This window comes from Brachionichthys hirsutus, chromosome 6, assembly GCF_040956055.1.
Source record: "Brachionichthys hirsutus isolate HB-005 chromosome 6, CSIRO-AGI_Bhir_v1, whole genome shotgun sequence".
In the NCBI taxonomy this organism is placed as follows: Eukaryota; Metazoa; Chordata; class Actinopteri; order Lophiiformes; family Brachionichthyidae; genus Brachionichthys; species Brachionichthys hirsutus.
This window is the reverse complement of record NC_090902.1, coordinates 5,232,546-5,249,432: the sequence shown is the minus strand read 5'-3', so window position 1 is coordinate 5,249,432 and position 16,887 is coordinate 5,232,546. Positions and strand designations below refer to the sequence as shown.

The 16,887-nt window shown below is 42.3% G+C and overlaps 1 protein-coding gene across 1 annotated transcript in view; it reads right to left on the bottom strand.

Annotated features, from left to right (window-relative positions):
- The window catches only part of drp2 (dystrophin related protein 2), a 44,803-nt gene extending 28,127 nt beyond the window's left edge, over positions 1-16,676 (bottom strand). Inside the window, exons 1-4 of the mRNA XM_068740679.1 lie at positions 16,568-16,676; positions 14,716-14,890; positions 5,209-5,365; positions 2-122 (exon numbers count right to left, since the gene is read on the bottom strand). Coding sequence (XP_068596780.1) covers positions 2-122; positions 5,209-5,365; positions 14,716-14,890; positions 16,568-16,607 — 493 coding nt within the window. The 5' untranslated portion in view covers positions 16,608-16,676. The remainder of the gene's footprint in view (position 1; positions 123-5,208; positions 5,366-14,715; positions 14,891-16,567) is intronic.
- Positions 16,677-16,887: the final 211 nt, after the last annotated feature.

Genomic DNA, 16,887 nt, shown 5'->3' with positions numbered 1-16,887 from the left:
CCTTTTCCGTCGGCCAGGGTCTCCTCTGGCTCCTGGAAAGGGTGCTGAGCCAGGAAGGCCTGGGCAGATTCCAAAACCGAGTAGATGAACGGCCCGCGAGACTTGATATCCTCCATGAAAGCCTGCCGGAAAACAAGCAGAGAGGAGGAGAGTGTTTCACTTGGGCTGGAGGATGCTGGATTAAGCGTTCTGTACTCTGGACCGGTGCCTAACAGAGACCAGAAGTGATGCTACACTGTACTGATGCAAAAACAAAGTCGACAACTCAAAGTGAATGAACACATTTGATCATTGAGTCGTGTGAAGGTAGCACATCCAAATCGACCGGTTTGCATAGCATCCCAGTATCTTCTGTAACCGGTTCCCTCCGGTTACTCCAACTTCCTCCCACAGTATAAACAGATATAATATCAGAGCTGGTGAACAACCCCCCCCCCCCCAATCCCAGCAGGTTATCTACAGAATTACTGAAGACTCTCACTGACAGCGACTCCAGCAGGACCACGAGACTCAATTACGTTGGTGTTTGCTTGTCCTGGGAGCCCGTAGAGTAAACGAGGAGAATCCATCCACTGGGAGAACTGGCCAAACAGAAGAACCAGTTACAGCCAACGTCAGCGCTTCGTGCTAAATGCGCCACAGCCAAAGAGGTTTCACATGGACCAGATAGCAGGACCTTGAAGAAAAGTCAGTGGGTCAACCTTCATTCTTTAACGCTAATCTCTGTGCAGAACAAAACCCACCGCAGGTATGCAAATTAATGCCGGGGGGGGGGGGGGGGTATCTGCTCTCTTCAAAGTAATTCATTTAGGTGAAGCCAGCTCTCTCAATCCTCTTAAGGTATGAAGAGATTACAATTTCAGCATTATTAAAATCTGCATTACTAGCTGGAATTAGCCGTGTTGTGAGCTGCAGCGGCGACACCGTCTCTGTGCTTTAAACCCCGGAGGACCGGAGCCCTGCAGGCCTGAAAAGAGCAGAGTTAAGCAGGAAGCGCCCAATGAAAGACAAGCATGACTGAAATGGAGAATGCATGCAGAGGTGCGCAATGTGGAGCTGCGGCATGAGATAGGATTCCCAGCCGTCAGGGAGAAACCCCACTGTTGGTTTTATTCTCCTCTCCCAGAGTCTAATTATAAAGTCTCTCCTCACACTTCCTCGCTTCCTTCCTTTCCGTATTCCTTTACCCTCTTTGCGTCCTCTCCTCTCTCTCCATCCTATCTTTAGCTGCTTTGCAGCCCAAAGAGGAGCTGAGCCGCAGATTGCCTGAGCCAGCCGTCATGTTCAAACTTTAATTTCAGTTAAATTTCACACTGAGAGGTTTCATCTTTGGCTGAGGGAACATTAGGAGCAAAGCCTTCAGATCAGATTAAGATGCATTATGGATGCTGTAGAAAATAAATCGGAGGGAGGAAATGACTTCGTCGTCTCCGTCTAAACATGTTGATGTTCCTTGTACTCATCCCTGTGGGGGGTCCGCCTGAAGGAAGCACTGACAACACAGCGGAGGATACATTTTCTTTTTTTCCCCCCTTTTCAGCGAGGGAAATGCTTTTTCGTCCCAACACCAAAAAGACCAAACATATCTTCACACCAAATATCGCTAACCCAAATACGCATTAAGTAACCGTCCTGAAAAACCAATAGACTTGCAAACACACACACACACACACACACAATGTAACACAGAGGGAGCTCATCCCACGCACAATAACGACATCAGAGTGAATCCACTCAAGATCAATAATTCACATTTCTTAAAATGCTTTAATCCTCCATAGAAAACTGGGACACAATTTCTCTCCTTGCTTTGTCAGAAAAGTTTCAGAGCGTCCAGACGCTCGGGGAAGCCGAGGCTTCTGAGTTAATAAAGGATTGCTCTGTTGAAAATGGAGAGTGGAGCGGCATCGGTGTCGGGATACTTCTGGGAAGAAAGAACAGGAGCTGTGGATTTAATACATGAAAAACAGAGAGGATTCTAGAAAAAAAGTGGACTGTGCAAGGAGAAAGGAGAAACTAATAGGGCGAGGGACAGAGGCGGCTGCAGGATAATGTTATGTTGTGCTAATGATCGGGAGGCTGAGCTGGACGTTGGTGTCGGGTTAGCAGGAGCCAGAAACCTTCATCTGTCCATGCAAGTTTCCTTTTAGCACAAACTGGCAAGATAGAAACACTCCTCTACTTAGAAAGCCAACTGTGTATGAATGAAAGCTGCCGTGTATGTGGAGTAGAGTGGAGTGTGTGTGTGTGTGTCAGGAACTGGGATTTGTGTTGACACACACACTCCACAAAAAACAGATCAAAAGATCAGAAGAACCCGTAACCCTGGTAACGTCTCTCCGATTCCACTGAGACAGAAGTAAGAGTCTAAGGAGCATCGATTTGAACCGCTCTGCTCTTCACATACAACTGCAACTACGGGAAACTCAATATTGTTTTATTCCCAACATAATGCTAATGATACGCTGCTGTGCTTTGGCTACTGCCCCAGATTCTCCTCCTAGCAGTACAACATTTACACGATGCTCGCTGGGCATTTCCTACCTTTACCTACTTTACTGCCCAACACAGCCCACGGTGCTACAACATAAAAATATTTTGTAGGCGACATCCTGGGAGTTTTGTTCCCGTCACTCCAGCGGGTGTCTAAACACACCGGAACAGATGATTACATTTTGGTGATGTTCCACAACAGATCCTGGATTCTGGATCACTTTGAAACTTTCGGTAACATTGCAGTCACTGGAGCTTCGAAATGTCACCACTTTATCTCACCACCGAATTTCATCCGGATCGGATCCAGCGTGGAGTCAGTAAAAAATATTTAATTTTAACATTAAAAACCTCAATTACGGATTCAAAAATCAGTTACAAATGCACAGCAACACCGATTAACCCTCGCGGAGCGCTTTTCTAGTTTCCCTTGTAAACCAGCTGCAATATCGAGTCTTTAAAGGTTCAATAATTCTGTCAACTTTCGGAATTAATTTAGTCTGATAAAACAGTGTCTGATGATCCGACATGAGGCAGAGCTTTCAAGCTGGCTGAAGGCTACCGGTAACGAGAGGCTGTGTGAGCATCGATGCAGGTTTGGAGCCTGAAACGCTCAATGCGCATGCGCTCCATCCACACGGGTGCTTTAATTCATTGGGTATTTACGGCGCAGGGGTCAAAAGAAAGAAAGAGGCATATAGTCTCAATTCATACAGCTCCTCATTAGCTGAAGCAAATCCACCAGAGGAGTCTCATACTCATGTAGGAGTGTTTGCACTGTCCTCCATGTCTTGGATGAGGAGCTACATTGATTCCGACCTCTTCTCCAAAGTGTGTCTTTGCACTAACACTTCTTGAGTGACTGCTCTCCCGTGAGTCTCGTCGCCTCCTGGCAGGATAGAACAATTCCCCCGTAGCAACAATCGCAGCGCAAATATTAGCATCACCACAATGCGTGCCAGCCATAATTCTGTCCAACTCTTAAAGAATGCGGAATTTAAATTGGAACGCTCACCTGGAAAAACAAAGAGTGCGCTAACAAAGAAATGTAACACTCATTATCTCTGAGCGAGTCGATGCAAAACTCTGCCGAGCTTCCCCTGAGCGTGTCGACACACCATAAATGTCACTCAGTCTGTGTCCTGGTGAATCCGTTCAAAACCAGTCATCCTGAGAGAAAATATAACCCCCAAGCCTTCAATGGTGCATTGGGGGTTCACAGACATCAATATGTAGATGGACATAGTTGTTGGAATGACAAGCAAGTGCGGATCAATAAAGGTTCAACCTCTGACCATGCCGGCTTGTGTGCCTTTCTGTGCCCTGAAGGGATTTACTGGCCAGTGCAAGGCACTAAACCACGGAGTAATTATCTGAGAGGAGAACATGGCTCATTCCGTTGTCAGCAACTCCACCGGTTGCTTTCTAATCCTTAAAATGTAATACTGCAAAAAGAGTTAAAGTGGCTGCAAGGCTTATCGGTCTGAAGCAATCTTGCCTCTCATTCTGACACACACATCGCTGCAGACTGATCGGCATCAGGGACTCCCAGAGGCGGGAACTCAGGTGAAACGGCTAATTCTATAGTGGATCTGTTTAATTACCAAAGAGTCGAAGGGGATTTTGAAATCACTGCTGTGCTTGTGCTGTGCAGATTGTGTGCTGCAAGCATTGCTCTTTGTGCAGCTGCGACTAACTGCGACTAACTGTGCATGCCAAAGCTGCCAATGAGAAAGGAGTTAACTAGAGATTGGACAACTAACCGGTTAGCTGACCGATCGGTCAGTCAACCAACATTTAGAAGTCAATTTGCGACCTTATATTCGTTTCAATGTCATTGAGTTGGCTTGATTTGTCTTCTACGATGTGACTCTACTTATGAGCGAAACACTCAAGTAAAGAAACGGATATAAATGAAATGCTTAGAACTAGTTTAAAGGAAACCACTGAAAAGAAAATGTTCAATCAGAGACTTGTAAAGAATCCTCCGGTCAGCATGAGTCATGGAATTCGTTTGTGTTACAGCAATGGGACGCAGGAGGATTCAACACAAGGTGAGATTAAAAATAAAAATAAGACTATTTCTGACAGGAAAAGAGACATAAATGAACACAGCAGGGTCGATTTTTAATTCTCTTCTATTTTTTTATATTTATAAAAAATTCAATAAGCTACTCATTCCCATTAAAGCTTATTTACACCATCAGAGGCACTCCTTGGGTTACCCAACACACACATTGCAATAAAGCCACATATCAATGGTATCAATGACAGCTGAAATTGGAAAAAGTTTCACCTGCCGAGACTTGTCTCATGTGGGACATAAAACTCGGCAGGGATCAATATCTATTACATAGTATCTACAAAAGCAGCCGGCACATAAACGCGGTCCGTTATCTGCGAACTCCGAATGCTGTATTCTCTATCAGCTTTCGTGGTTGCTCTGATAAAGTGTGCAACTCATAATGCTCCACTGTTTGATGCATTCCTTTATCGTATTGACTGTCCCCTGCAACAACACTTATCACACCCTGAAGGCACTGCCTCCTGAATCGCGCCCCTTCCCAGCCTCACACCTCGCAATGACAGCGCCAAATGCATTGCACCGGTCATTTTACATGACCCTGGGTTCCACATCATTTTTCAAATCGCCCCTATATGGACACAGCTTTCGATCGGCGAGGTAGGCGGAGGAGCTTTCATCATCCACATTACCTGGTGGAACTCCCTCTGGTGCTGAACGGCCCCCACGTCACCTCCGATGGGCAGCTTCTCTGACAGCTCCTCATCCTTCGCCGTCAGCCATTCTATGATCTCCTGCAGAGAGAGCTGCAGCTTCCCGCTGTTGTCTGAGGAGGCCTCTAACCGCACCCTGGGAACACACACACACACACACACATAGACACACAGAGTTAGTACAAACAGCAACACACTCCAACAAACCAACCAAACACCATGCACGTTGGGTCACTGCCCTCCTTTACCCGTAAGGTTGAACAGAATTAGCGCTGATAACATCTACAATCTAAAATGTCATCAATACAGTCCTTTGGTTTTGGCGAATACTCAATTCTGATTGGCTTACGTGTGAAATACATTTCAGCACAGATTGTAATCTTTCAGTTTGTCATCCTCATCACAACCGGAACACACTAGCTTCAGGAACTTCATGATTATTTGCAGACTATCATCTCATTTCACTTCCTATTCCCTGCAGCAGATATTTGTTCGTGGGAATCTTAATATATTTTACATGCATATTTTGACTCTGCATGCCCGGATCGCTCGAAAGCCTCCTGATTATATTTTTACTGTTTGCCAGCCATCCAATGTTTTTGACTGTGAATCTTGTTAATATAAAATTAGTTAGGGCTTTATGAGTTGAATGTTGTTACATAAATATGTATATGTCTTATTTAGCACAGCAGTGAACATTTCCTTTGCATTGCATTATGGGACGGTAATAACAATTGTGCAAAAGTCAACCTTTCGGGTGTTGCCAGAGAAATGTTGTTAGAATTTTTTTTTTTATCTGATTGCAAGCTGCAAGAAGATATACATTTTAAAATACATTTTAAAATACTTCTCTGTGTTTCGCAGGAACTGTATTATGTATTTGAACATTATCACTGACTTTCAAGTACATGATAATTAACACACAGAGCGATTCATAATAGTCTCTCGCCTACAGTAAATCTGCAACAGTTTTAAATTAAATGCATAAGCAATTTCAGCTTGTCTGGATGTTATGGCATATAAAAGAAAAGCTGCAAAACAGACTTGCAGCAGGTTTAAAAGACTAAATCAGGCACAGAGAACTGAATTTATCTGTTTGCCGCCTGCCAGCAGCACGAGAGCTGCCTACAGGAAGCGTTGCGCTTGTTTCGGTAACACAGCTGGTATTAAAGTGGTGAGGGTTAGGTTGCGGCAGCATGAAAGCATAGCTGTGTTTCAATTACACACCAGCAACCAGCACTCAAATGTCATTATTTCAGCATGTCACAATTTGCCAGCACCGTCACATCAGACATGATGAGAGGTAGAATCAGACAGAGTACCCAACAGTCTCAGTTTCTCTCCTCACATCTGCAGACGGTCGAATAAAAGTATTCACAAAGTGTGACAAACAATTTTAACTCATTGTATACCATTGACTTCTAAAGATGTTGTTTTTTTAAATAATCCATTCACTGCCAACCCTGATATTGAAATCTGCCTCCTCCCAACCCTGCGAATAACTCCAGAACAAAAAATGGTAGTAACACATTGTTTTTTCCTGAGGAAAGAAGAGACTTTAATCTTTCATTTGGTAGGTTTGGCGTTTGCATAGTCATAGAAAAGAATGAAAGAAAATCGGGCAAAATGAACGAAAACTGGGGCACTCAGCATATAGCTGAGATGAAAATGGCCGGCACTCAATGAGTTAAGGTCCGGATAGATTCAAATACAAGGAGTTGCACGTTTGCAATTCTACAAAACATAGGGGTCAACAGTTGCCCTGCTGATGAAGAAGTCCAGGAATGAAGTTATGATCTCAACGCTCAGTAATGTCACATTAAAAAGGGAAGCGAATCAGGGAAGCATGGATGCTGGAAAACGACGGCTGCCCGGTGCGAGAGCACCGGCGGAAAGCATTGAAGCATAAGAAGGGAAAACGACGGAGGGCAAAGGGGGAACTCAAGCTTGTAAGTGCACGTTTTAAAAGTGATACGCTTTTCAGTTCCCCCTATGTCAGGATTGCGGTGTGAAACAGACCATGATGTCCCCTCACCTCTTGCTGCCCCTTTAGCTGAGCTTGTTGTGGTAATTGAATCAGAGAACCCTGGGGAGGCCAGGCTAAAGGGTTTTCCAGAGGCAGAGTGATGTTAGTCTGTCTGTAGTGGAAACACGATACTGGTTTAAGAGCTGACTGGGTTAGGCCTAAATAAAGGGACAGTTAGGGGACTCGTCTAGCTTTGTAAGGAGCAGAATTATTTGATTCTTGGCCACTTTTAGGAACAAGATGAGAAGACAGCACTGAAATGTCGTCACCTTTCATAGTTCTACATTTAAAAGCAATCACTTGCCTATTTATAAATCCATTAGACCTTTAATCCCATTATTGTTAATAGTTTTTTTTAACTGTTTAACTGTTGATAAATGTAATATTCTCTCTACTTCAGCTGTGTTCTGGTCTAATGGATGGCATCGAGTGCATCTTTCACCAGAGATGGACCCGAGCTCATCCTAGAAGTGATTAGAATTTAATGAGGTTTAGATTCAGTTTCGTTTAACTCAATGTTATTTAGATTATGCAACACAAATGATTAAAGGAAAAGACAACATTCTATTTGTTGGTCGTCTGCTTTCTTACATTCCCATGAAATGGGTAATATATTTCCACCAGCAAACATATATTGTGAGGCCCGAAACGAATATTTCGTTTTGTCTGCCTTGTCACAGAAAATTAGTGTCTAACTGTGACATTACTTTCTAAATTTTCCTCCAGGGATTAATAAATGTTCAATTAATCTATCATTATTTTCTGCTTACAAAAACAGAAAATCTGGTTTCTAGGTTTATTGCACCATAAAGTGAATTTGTGGCCCTCTTTTGATGTGTAATGTGATGTGTGTGTGTGTGCGCGCGCTCCCTCCAACTCCTAAATAAACTGGCTTGACAACAACAGCAGCAATAACAGTGCAGATAAATTAATAGATGCAAGAAATCGGTTGTCAAAATAACAAGCATTGTGGCAGACTTATTCATTTCCTGATTGTCCTCTAAGCAAATTATTCAAAAGGAGATAAAATATGCAGCCCGACATTAGAGAGACCAAACAATTGTTGTGAATGCAAGGGTGAACCAGAACCAACTTCGGGGCGTCCTCGATAAGGACACTGAACTGCTACAAGCTGAAAACTGTTTGGACAAGAATCCTAATCATGTTTAGGGTGTAAATATGAAATTGGATTGGTGTTTAGACATCAAGTTTTGCATTCAGTGCGACTCCATGTTGGTTCTCACAGTTGGAAAACTCTCTCGCATGCTTATTACTGTTGCATGAACATATTTCTTGACAGCTGACATCCAAATTTAATAACATTGTCAAACAGAAATTATCCCAAATCCCAAATCAGTCAGACAGATTCTAGAGAGAGGCTTAGGGGTCTGTTCGATGATTAATGAATGCATAGCAGATATAGGAGCGGTGTTTCTGCTGGATTAGACGCGCGAGCTGCCGCGTCGCCCCAGGGCTCAGCGAGGCTTTGTGCACCGCCATGCTTCCAAACCCTTTCTTCCTTCCGTCTGTCTGCAGAGATGTTGAGCTGGCAAAAAGTGCGAGGGTGTGTGATAGAAGATGTTGACACCTCAGCACTGTATATAATTGAAAGGGTATGCAATAAAAAGGTGTGTCTATATGTATTTTTCTTTAATACCTCAAGAGATGCCACCCGGCGGAAGCCTCAGCACAAAGGAGATTCATGTGACACGTCTGTCATGTTGTCGCTCTTGGCTCGTTTGTTAAGAATCAATGTTCAACTTTGCGTCGAATGAGAATAACTCGTTACCTGGAACGCACGGTGGTGATGACAATAAGAAGAGAAAGGAGTAGAACGAAGCTCGACTGCGGTGAATGATGATGTCAATGGCTTTTATTTTAAATAGTGATAAAGTTATAATCAGTTATGAGGATAACTTTATGTTGTACGGGCAGATGTAGGACATTTTAGAAAAAGATGCAAAAAGAAGAGCAGGATTTCTGTCAGAGAGCGCGTTTACAAGACATCTGCACCAAAATACAACGCTGTTCAAAGATGCTTTTTCTCACACATGAAACAAGGGGCCTGAAATGTTTTTGAAGAATTCCTTTTTGCTGCAGGCCATGTTCAAGTCAATCCAGAAAGCTCATTTGTGATCCATCTGAAACTCTTTGAAACATTTAAAGCGCTCCACTAGCAGACCACTAGAGAGTTTTTATTGAGTAGCACCAACAGAAAATGTGGCGCAGTATGCACTGGTTAGATTGTTTGCCAGTTAACGGTGGGCAATGATGCTTGGGCATGGGAACAAGCTGCATGGGTAGCAGGGCAATTTCTGTAAATTATTGTATTATTTCTGCTTCAGCTGGAAATCATCGAACATTGTCTGGTTCAGATCAAGGTTTCCTAGCATCCAAGCTCATTTTGTAAGGTCAATAATATAAAAATCAGATATATATATATATTGTTTTACCATTAGTGTGTAAAGTGCACAAGCTGATCTACCCCATGTAAAAAAAACATGTTTCCTCCTTTGTAGATTGGTTGTGAATTCTACCAGAGAAATTACGAAGGAAGACGCAGAGAGGATTAAACTGGTGCAAAAAAGAACAAGACTCTCCTTTCCTTTGGCATCTGTGTTCTATGGAGCCACATATACATTTAGATGTCAGGCTCTAATCACATGACAGTAGCCCAATCGTATCCCGGTGTGATGAAAAGTCAACATAAAACTCCAGGATCCTAAAAACAAAAATATCCCCGGGGCAGCGTCTCATCCCACGTTTGGACTGCATGCATGTGGCTGAACTGGTGAAGCTGTTACATGCACTCACAATATTCAATAGCAGCAGGATGTAACTGAAAGTTTAACTTCAACATTAATAAATTATGTGGTGTGATAGCGGCAAACTGCTTGTTCATGCTTTCCCGTCTTCCCCGGATTTCTCTATATTCCTGCTTTTCTTTTGGCTTTTCTGCGCTGAAGGGGTGAATCGTGTCGAATGTGATGCATTCAGGTACTACTCCTGTGGTGGAGACACAGTATTATAGACGTCTTGCCTATAGCGTCTCTTTAAAAAAGCTGTCAAAATCATTTGTGGGAAATACATTGGCTGAGGAACAAGTCAGCCACCGAGGCATGCAGTTTTCCCACTGTTGAAAATACTGAGATTCATAACATCCAATGTTCCTGAGTAGCACTCGCCTGTAACGGATCCTTCACAGCACCATGGTGCAGAATGGTTGCCAATTTTTGAATGAGAAAAATAGAAACTAATTGAAAAAATTAAAAGGTAATTGCATTTAAAAATCTAATCCCCCAAATAACAGAATCAGTAAACCACACAAACGATGCCTACTAACTAGCATTACGCTAACTTTCACATGGATGGAGTAAGAACAGCAATTATCTAACACTGATTAATGTATTTCTTAATTGTGCATGCACTACTGGTATTTAAAAGACACAAATTAAGTTTTAATTTTAGCGTTATCTGAACAGACAAAGCAAGCTGCACGGCTCAAGGATTCCAGTCTGCTTATGAGAATCTTGAATACGAATACAAATGAATGCTTCTTTAATTTTTTTAAACCTGCTTCATGAAACTGGCCCCAGATGAAGAATTGTTAGGTTACGACAGAACCTAAATATTTTCCTGCTTTGGTGTCGTTTGTGGAATATGGCGCTCTGTGAGTGTAAGGCTATCTTACTCTGACTTCTCCAAATAAACAGGAAACGTGTCTCCCATCTTGGAGCTCTCCTTTTCTTGAGCTGCAACACAATGTTTTCACTGTTCGGGGATTTGATGAGCTCCAAATAGACCATTCATGCATGCCTGGAAATAGTCTTCGCACAAATCTGATTACCCTTCCTGCAAGTCAAACAGACACCGTAGACCAAACTGTCTCTCATCTGTGCAAGACCACCTCCGATGTTTCCGCCCCAGATGATGGCTGTGAAGGTTCAGTGCTCACAGCTTCACTACTGTTTAATATCCACTTCATGCATGCATGCATACACACACACACACACACACACCTATACACATAGACGGCTGATTAAATTAACGAATTAAGACTTTAAAAAAAAGACACTTGCTTAGAAATGGAAACTCAGGGAAAATCTAAAATTCGAAATATTTGTCATGCAGCTCAAAATGAAATTCCTTCCATGTCTGTAACCTGTTTTCAGTGTTCACATCAGCTGGTTGAAGTTGTTGACACTTTTACTACTGCTATCTTTTTACATGCGATTCTCTCTCGTCAGCTTCATTGGTCCCAGCAGAGTCATCAGCCACCACCGCCACCGGATTCCAGATTATGACAATTTATCCTGCTGTTTCTTAGAGGAACTTCTATCACAATCACCCGAAAGAGCCCAAGCGACAAATATTCTCTGACAGAATAATTATCATATCATCTGCAACAATAAACAATTATCATTACTGACATCACGTGTCTCTCTTGGGGGGGGACTCACCAAATATCGGGGTAGCATCCTGGGAATACGCTGCCTTTCAACGAATCTAAAAAGTTAAATCCATTCCTTCAAACAAGAAAATGATAGATTCACTCTACACTTGACTTCTTACAGCGAACCTCTTTAAGCATTCCACCCATGACCTTGGACACTAGTATTATCATCAACATGTAACTGGAGCATAGTAAGTCTTGTAATTTAACAGTATTTGAATATGGAAAGTGGAGCGCAGACCAGCCAAAGGGCATAGCACTCAGCCTCGTCTGCCTCGGGAGGGAAGCGCTAGCAAGAGAAGGTGGGAATGGAGGAGAATAATAGTAACAGCAGAGGAGAAGAGGAGAGGTAATATTCTGTAGCACCGATTGAATTGGAAAGCGAATGGACATGGACTGTGGACAGTATCAACAGATATCTATACTGGTGAAAAGGAGCGATAATGAAATTATAGAGACAAAAACAGACTGAGGTCTCCCTTTGACCTTAGACAGACACTGAATGTGGGTGGCTGGTTCCCTGCAGTTATTTGAGCCATGCAGCAAAATATTCTAAACATGCCACTGAGACACCCACATTAGTCCCAGTGGGAATTCCCTGCAGCTCAAACAGTGGTGCAGCGTGGCCCAAAAACTCAGCAGTGCCTATTATAGTTCCTAATGTGTTCTACAGCACAGTCAGGCATATAGCATGTAAAATGCATCTGAAGAACTCATGCATATATACATAGAACTTCATCATGTGGCAACATGACATTTGTGATGACTCAGCATAGTGCAGTTGTGTGTGTATAGTATGTAAGTGCAACAACGGGAATGAAACGTGCCTTGATCTCACTCCTAAATATACGCTAACTGCTAGTTAGTCCCGTTCTGTAAATGATGAACTACTCCAGGAAAATGGTCAGATTAGCATTAGGGGAAGCTGTAATTTATGCAATTTTTTTTCCCTTTTCTAAAATTAAGACAAATGTTTAATTCAAGTGGATATTAAGGATGAAATGAGAAAGGGGTGCCAGATAATTACCTCAATTGTCATCGGAAGGAATTACACAGACATCAAACAATAACTCAACAACTTGAGTAAATAGCGCAGTAAATTCTCAGACACATTCGCATTCTCATATCCCATTTTCTTCCCCAGTAGTTTCAGATGGCTGAATGACCTCAGCAATACGCTTGCGGGAATAAAAGTCGCTTTTGTGCATCCATAAGGATTCAGCTGTGATTACGGCAGGCTCAATGCAGCACAGTGTTGTGGTCAACTCGTTCGGGGTATTACCTCAATCTTGCATAAAACATCAAACCACAACTAGATACTGAGCACATCGAAGCGTTTGTTTGTGCATGGCTTTCCAATCACATTAAAGCACTGTTATTTCGGTTGATAACACATGCTACGCAGTTAGCATGTGTGTGGCTCACAGTGTGATGACACTACCTACTTTGCATAGAACATGACAAAAAAAGTGATGAAGCCCCGAACCTTCTGTTATCAGCGCTGAGTCCAATTAGCTGAGCTGCACTGTGTCACACTGATAACGTCCCTGCGTCACCGCGTCTGTAAGCAGTTATAGAATAAATGTTTTCTCTTTCAACCTTGTGCCTAAATTTGCTAAGAATCTGGGGTGTTTTTAGAGATAGGAGGAAATGGGTGCCTTCATCAAATGTCAGAAAACTCATTTATCATTCATCGATGCTGGTTTAGTCCATCACAGTTCAGGCTGAGTTTAACATGTTACACCAAAATCAAGGGCTTGCCAAGAAGGATTTTTTTTTTTTTTTTACACAAATATTAATTGTCCCCTGATCCACAACCACCAGCAGCAGCAGGTCAAATGTCTTCTTTTTCGCTTTCAAAATATTTCAACAACATCTATTGGAAATATTTTCAAGGAGATACTGAAATATTCATGTTACGCTGTCCACTTAATATGTCATGAAAATGGATGAAGAAGAGCTGCATCTGGGGTTTCCTATTGCAGGAAAAAGGCACCAGGTTCCTGTGGAAAACAGCTCCATTACGGATTTGTTTAGAAAAGGAAGAAAAGGAGAGACTGACATATGAAGAATCTCTACCCCTTCCTCGGCTGCTTCCTACATGCTCCCCTCCCTTCTTTCTCAGGATGGTGAAGTCAGAGTGCAGCTTGGGTATAAAAAGCCGCTCCAGGATATCTGTAGCGATCTCCTTACGCAGCACTGCAGGGGAAACCGTCTGGAGCAGTTTAACGAGTACGATTTCTTAACACCCCCTTCACGCTAGAAATCAGGGTCAAATTAAAGGGTAAACGGTCTAAAGAGAACAACAGTTAAATTAGAGAAAGCAAAATGATGCGGCCATTATGGACACTTCCAAATGAAGCATCCAAGAGCAACATGAATGGCCTGTAATTCTTTTGCGCAGGAAAATCTTTCAAGTGTAACTTATGCAACGGTAGTAATAACCCATGTGATATCAATAATTAATCTGTTGACTAGGAGTGCTGAAAAATGCATTGCTGTGTGACGCCTCATTATTAGACGATTCTGTTTTAATTGCCTGGTAACTGTTCGTGAAACAGAAATTGTTTGAGGGAAATGGAAAGCAAACAAAATAAGAGAGAATATATGGAGATATTAGACATCATTAGTCTGCATTCCCCTGTGTCTGAGGCAGAGCATGCACTTACATATATTTGCATACATATTTCCCCACAGACAAAACCGCAAAAGGAAAACTGCCAGAGTAATTAAAAGTTAAATTAATTCACACGTATTGTTCATTAATAAAAATAAATAAATAAAAACGTCTGGCTAATGTGCAACAAATTGCTCAGCAAATTCAGGAAGTCAGGATGTGATAGTGAAGAAACATTTCAAAGCCACAGAAGACAGTGGAATTCTATTTCTTCTAAGACAGCCATCAAACTGCAGAATAAACGATCTCCACTTAAGTTTCTCCACGCAACCACTTTCTCGTGCATGCTGGTTCCCCCAGGCCGTCACATTGCTGCGATGCTCCTCTTACCGAATGTTGTGGGACTTGCGTTTGATCTCGTTCCAGCAGAGGTTCATGTCTCCTGCTTGGTGGGAGCCGCCTCCTCTCGGTCTCCTGCACTCTGTCCCCTCCTCCTGCCCCTCACCATCCACTGTGCAATGGCACGGCACACAGTGGCATCCCGGCCACGAGGGCCGCCCCGCAGCTGGGGGAGGGGACACAAAAGAATCTGCTGAGTATCTTATCCTGATCCCTAAACCACATCAGCATGAATTAATGCATTCAATTAATTATTATAACATGAAATAATGTTATAATTATGTTATATACTGTACATGTAGCTTCTTGATCCAGGTATTCATGTACATTTTGTTGTTGTAAATACTGAGTAAATAAAGTAAAGTAGATAAAATGATAGCTAGAGTGAAGCTTTCTTGACGGACCAGCAAAATCCAACACGGTTATTTTGGGTCCCAACACCTTCTTAAAATGAGCATGTTCAGAACAACGCAGCAAACCACACCAAATACAATGCTGTTACCCTTCTGTGAACAAAAATACACTTTGTAGTTTTTAATCCGTTTTAACATGTACGTTTATAAGACAAACAATTTTCATATACTCTTATAAGGCGACAAAATCAGCTTAGCAGAAAGATTGAAGCAGACCATAACAGCTAACAGGGCTCTGTCCAAAGGTCACAAATCCATTCCAGCACATCCAAAGCTTGCAAAATGGAAAGTTGTATCTTCATCTCCTAACCCCTATAAATGGGGTTATGTGGTGGACTATTATTTTTGTCTGGGACCTCCTGGATCGCTCTGCTGGTTGCCTTGCAACCGGTTCCAGAATGTCAAGCTATTCATTTTAGGCTGTTATATCCAGGATCGCTGCAGCGTCTCTCACAGTGACTGAACAGCCGAGGTTCACGACGCGACTAGAAATGTGGCATCAAGTGAAAGCTGTCGCTCCATAACTGTACGAATAAATAAAAGCATTAATATCTAAATTAATAACGAGTCAACGTAAATGTCAATGCTGCATTTATATTCGTTTTTACAGCAATGAGACCAAACAAATCTGACCTATTCAATGTGGAACATATTAATCCTTAACATGAGTGCAGATTATTTTAAAACTAGAAAAGCACTCAGAGAGAGCAGACCTCCTCCAAGCAGCTCATTCCTCTCCTAATTGGATTTACACCGTCCACATGCTGATCTGAATCATCACCAAAAGGTTTTAAATTGTTCTTGGTATCTTTATACACCAACCATGAAAAGTAAAAGTGAATCAGAGCTGATGAATCCATAAATGAGTGAATTGAATGACATATTTTACAACATCTGATTTTTTCTTTAAGTCTCTAGTAAATGAGAAAATCCGGATTTTTTTTTTTTGTATCTCAACACTATCCGCAATCCGGATCTGATCCAGATCATATTCAGTGGTAAGATAGAGGGCCCCACCCCACATGACTGTGTCAAGTTCCATAAAAATCGGTCAATAATCAACCGAGATATTGAGGAACAAATTTGAAGCTCCATTGACTGGAACGTTACTTTATGTCCAGTTAACATTTAAGATTCACGCTGACCGGGTTTGTCCTCTGTGCAGGATACAGAAGCTAAACCTAGCAGTTTTATTATATTATTCCAATCCATTAAACTCAGAGCACCTTGCACAGAAAAAAAGCCTTTTTCTCACCGACTTTTAGAGCAAGGGGAATGTGAGGAGAGATTTGAAAGGGGGCAATCCCCTTTATGGAGCTTGTGGGAGATATGGAAGCAGCCCATTCACACAAGAATGTGATAAACAAACACACAAGCACCATCGTCAACACACACACACACACACACACACACATCACAATAATAAGCACCATTCAGGGGAGAAGAAGCTTTTCCAGGTTCACAGGTCATGATAATCGTGTGTCTGATTACTGGGCTGTCAGACGCTTCCTTTCTTCTCTGTTCATTTCACAACTTTTACCACGGCAGCAGCTGGGCATCTGAACGTCCACCTCCACCTCCGACAGACAGAGACACACACACACACACACACACACAGCGGAACAAAGCATTACCAGGAAATGCACTTGCGTTCTTTTTTACATTCATATTTTTAACTGCTCATTCGGATTCCTCCCTAACTGCAGTGTCTTACCTTCTCTGCACCAAGCATTTTATCTATTTCACAGTT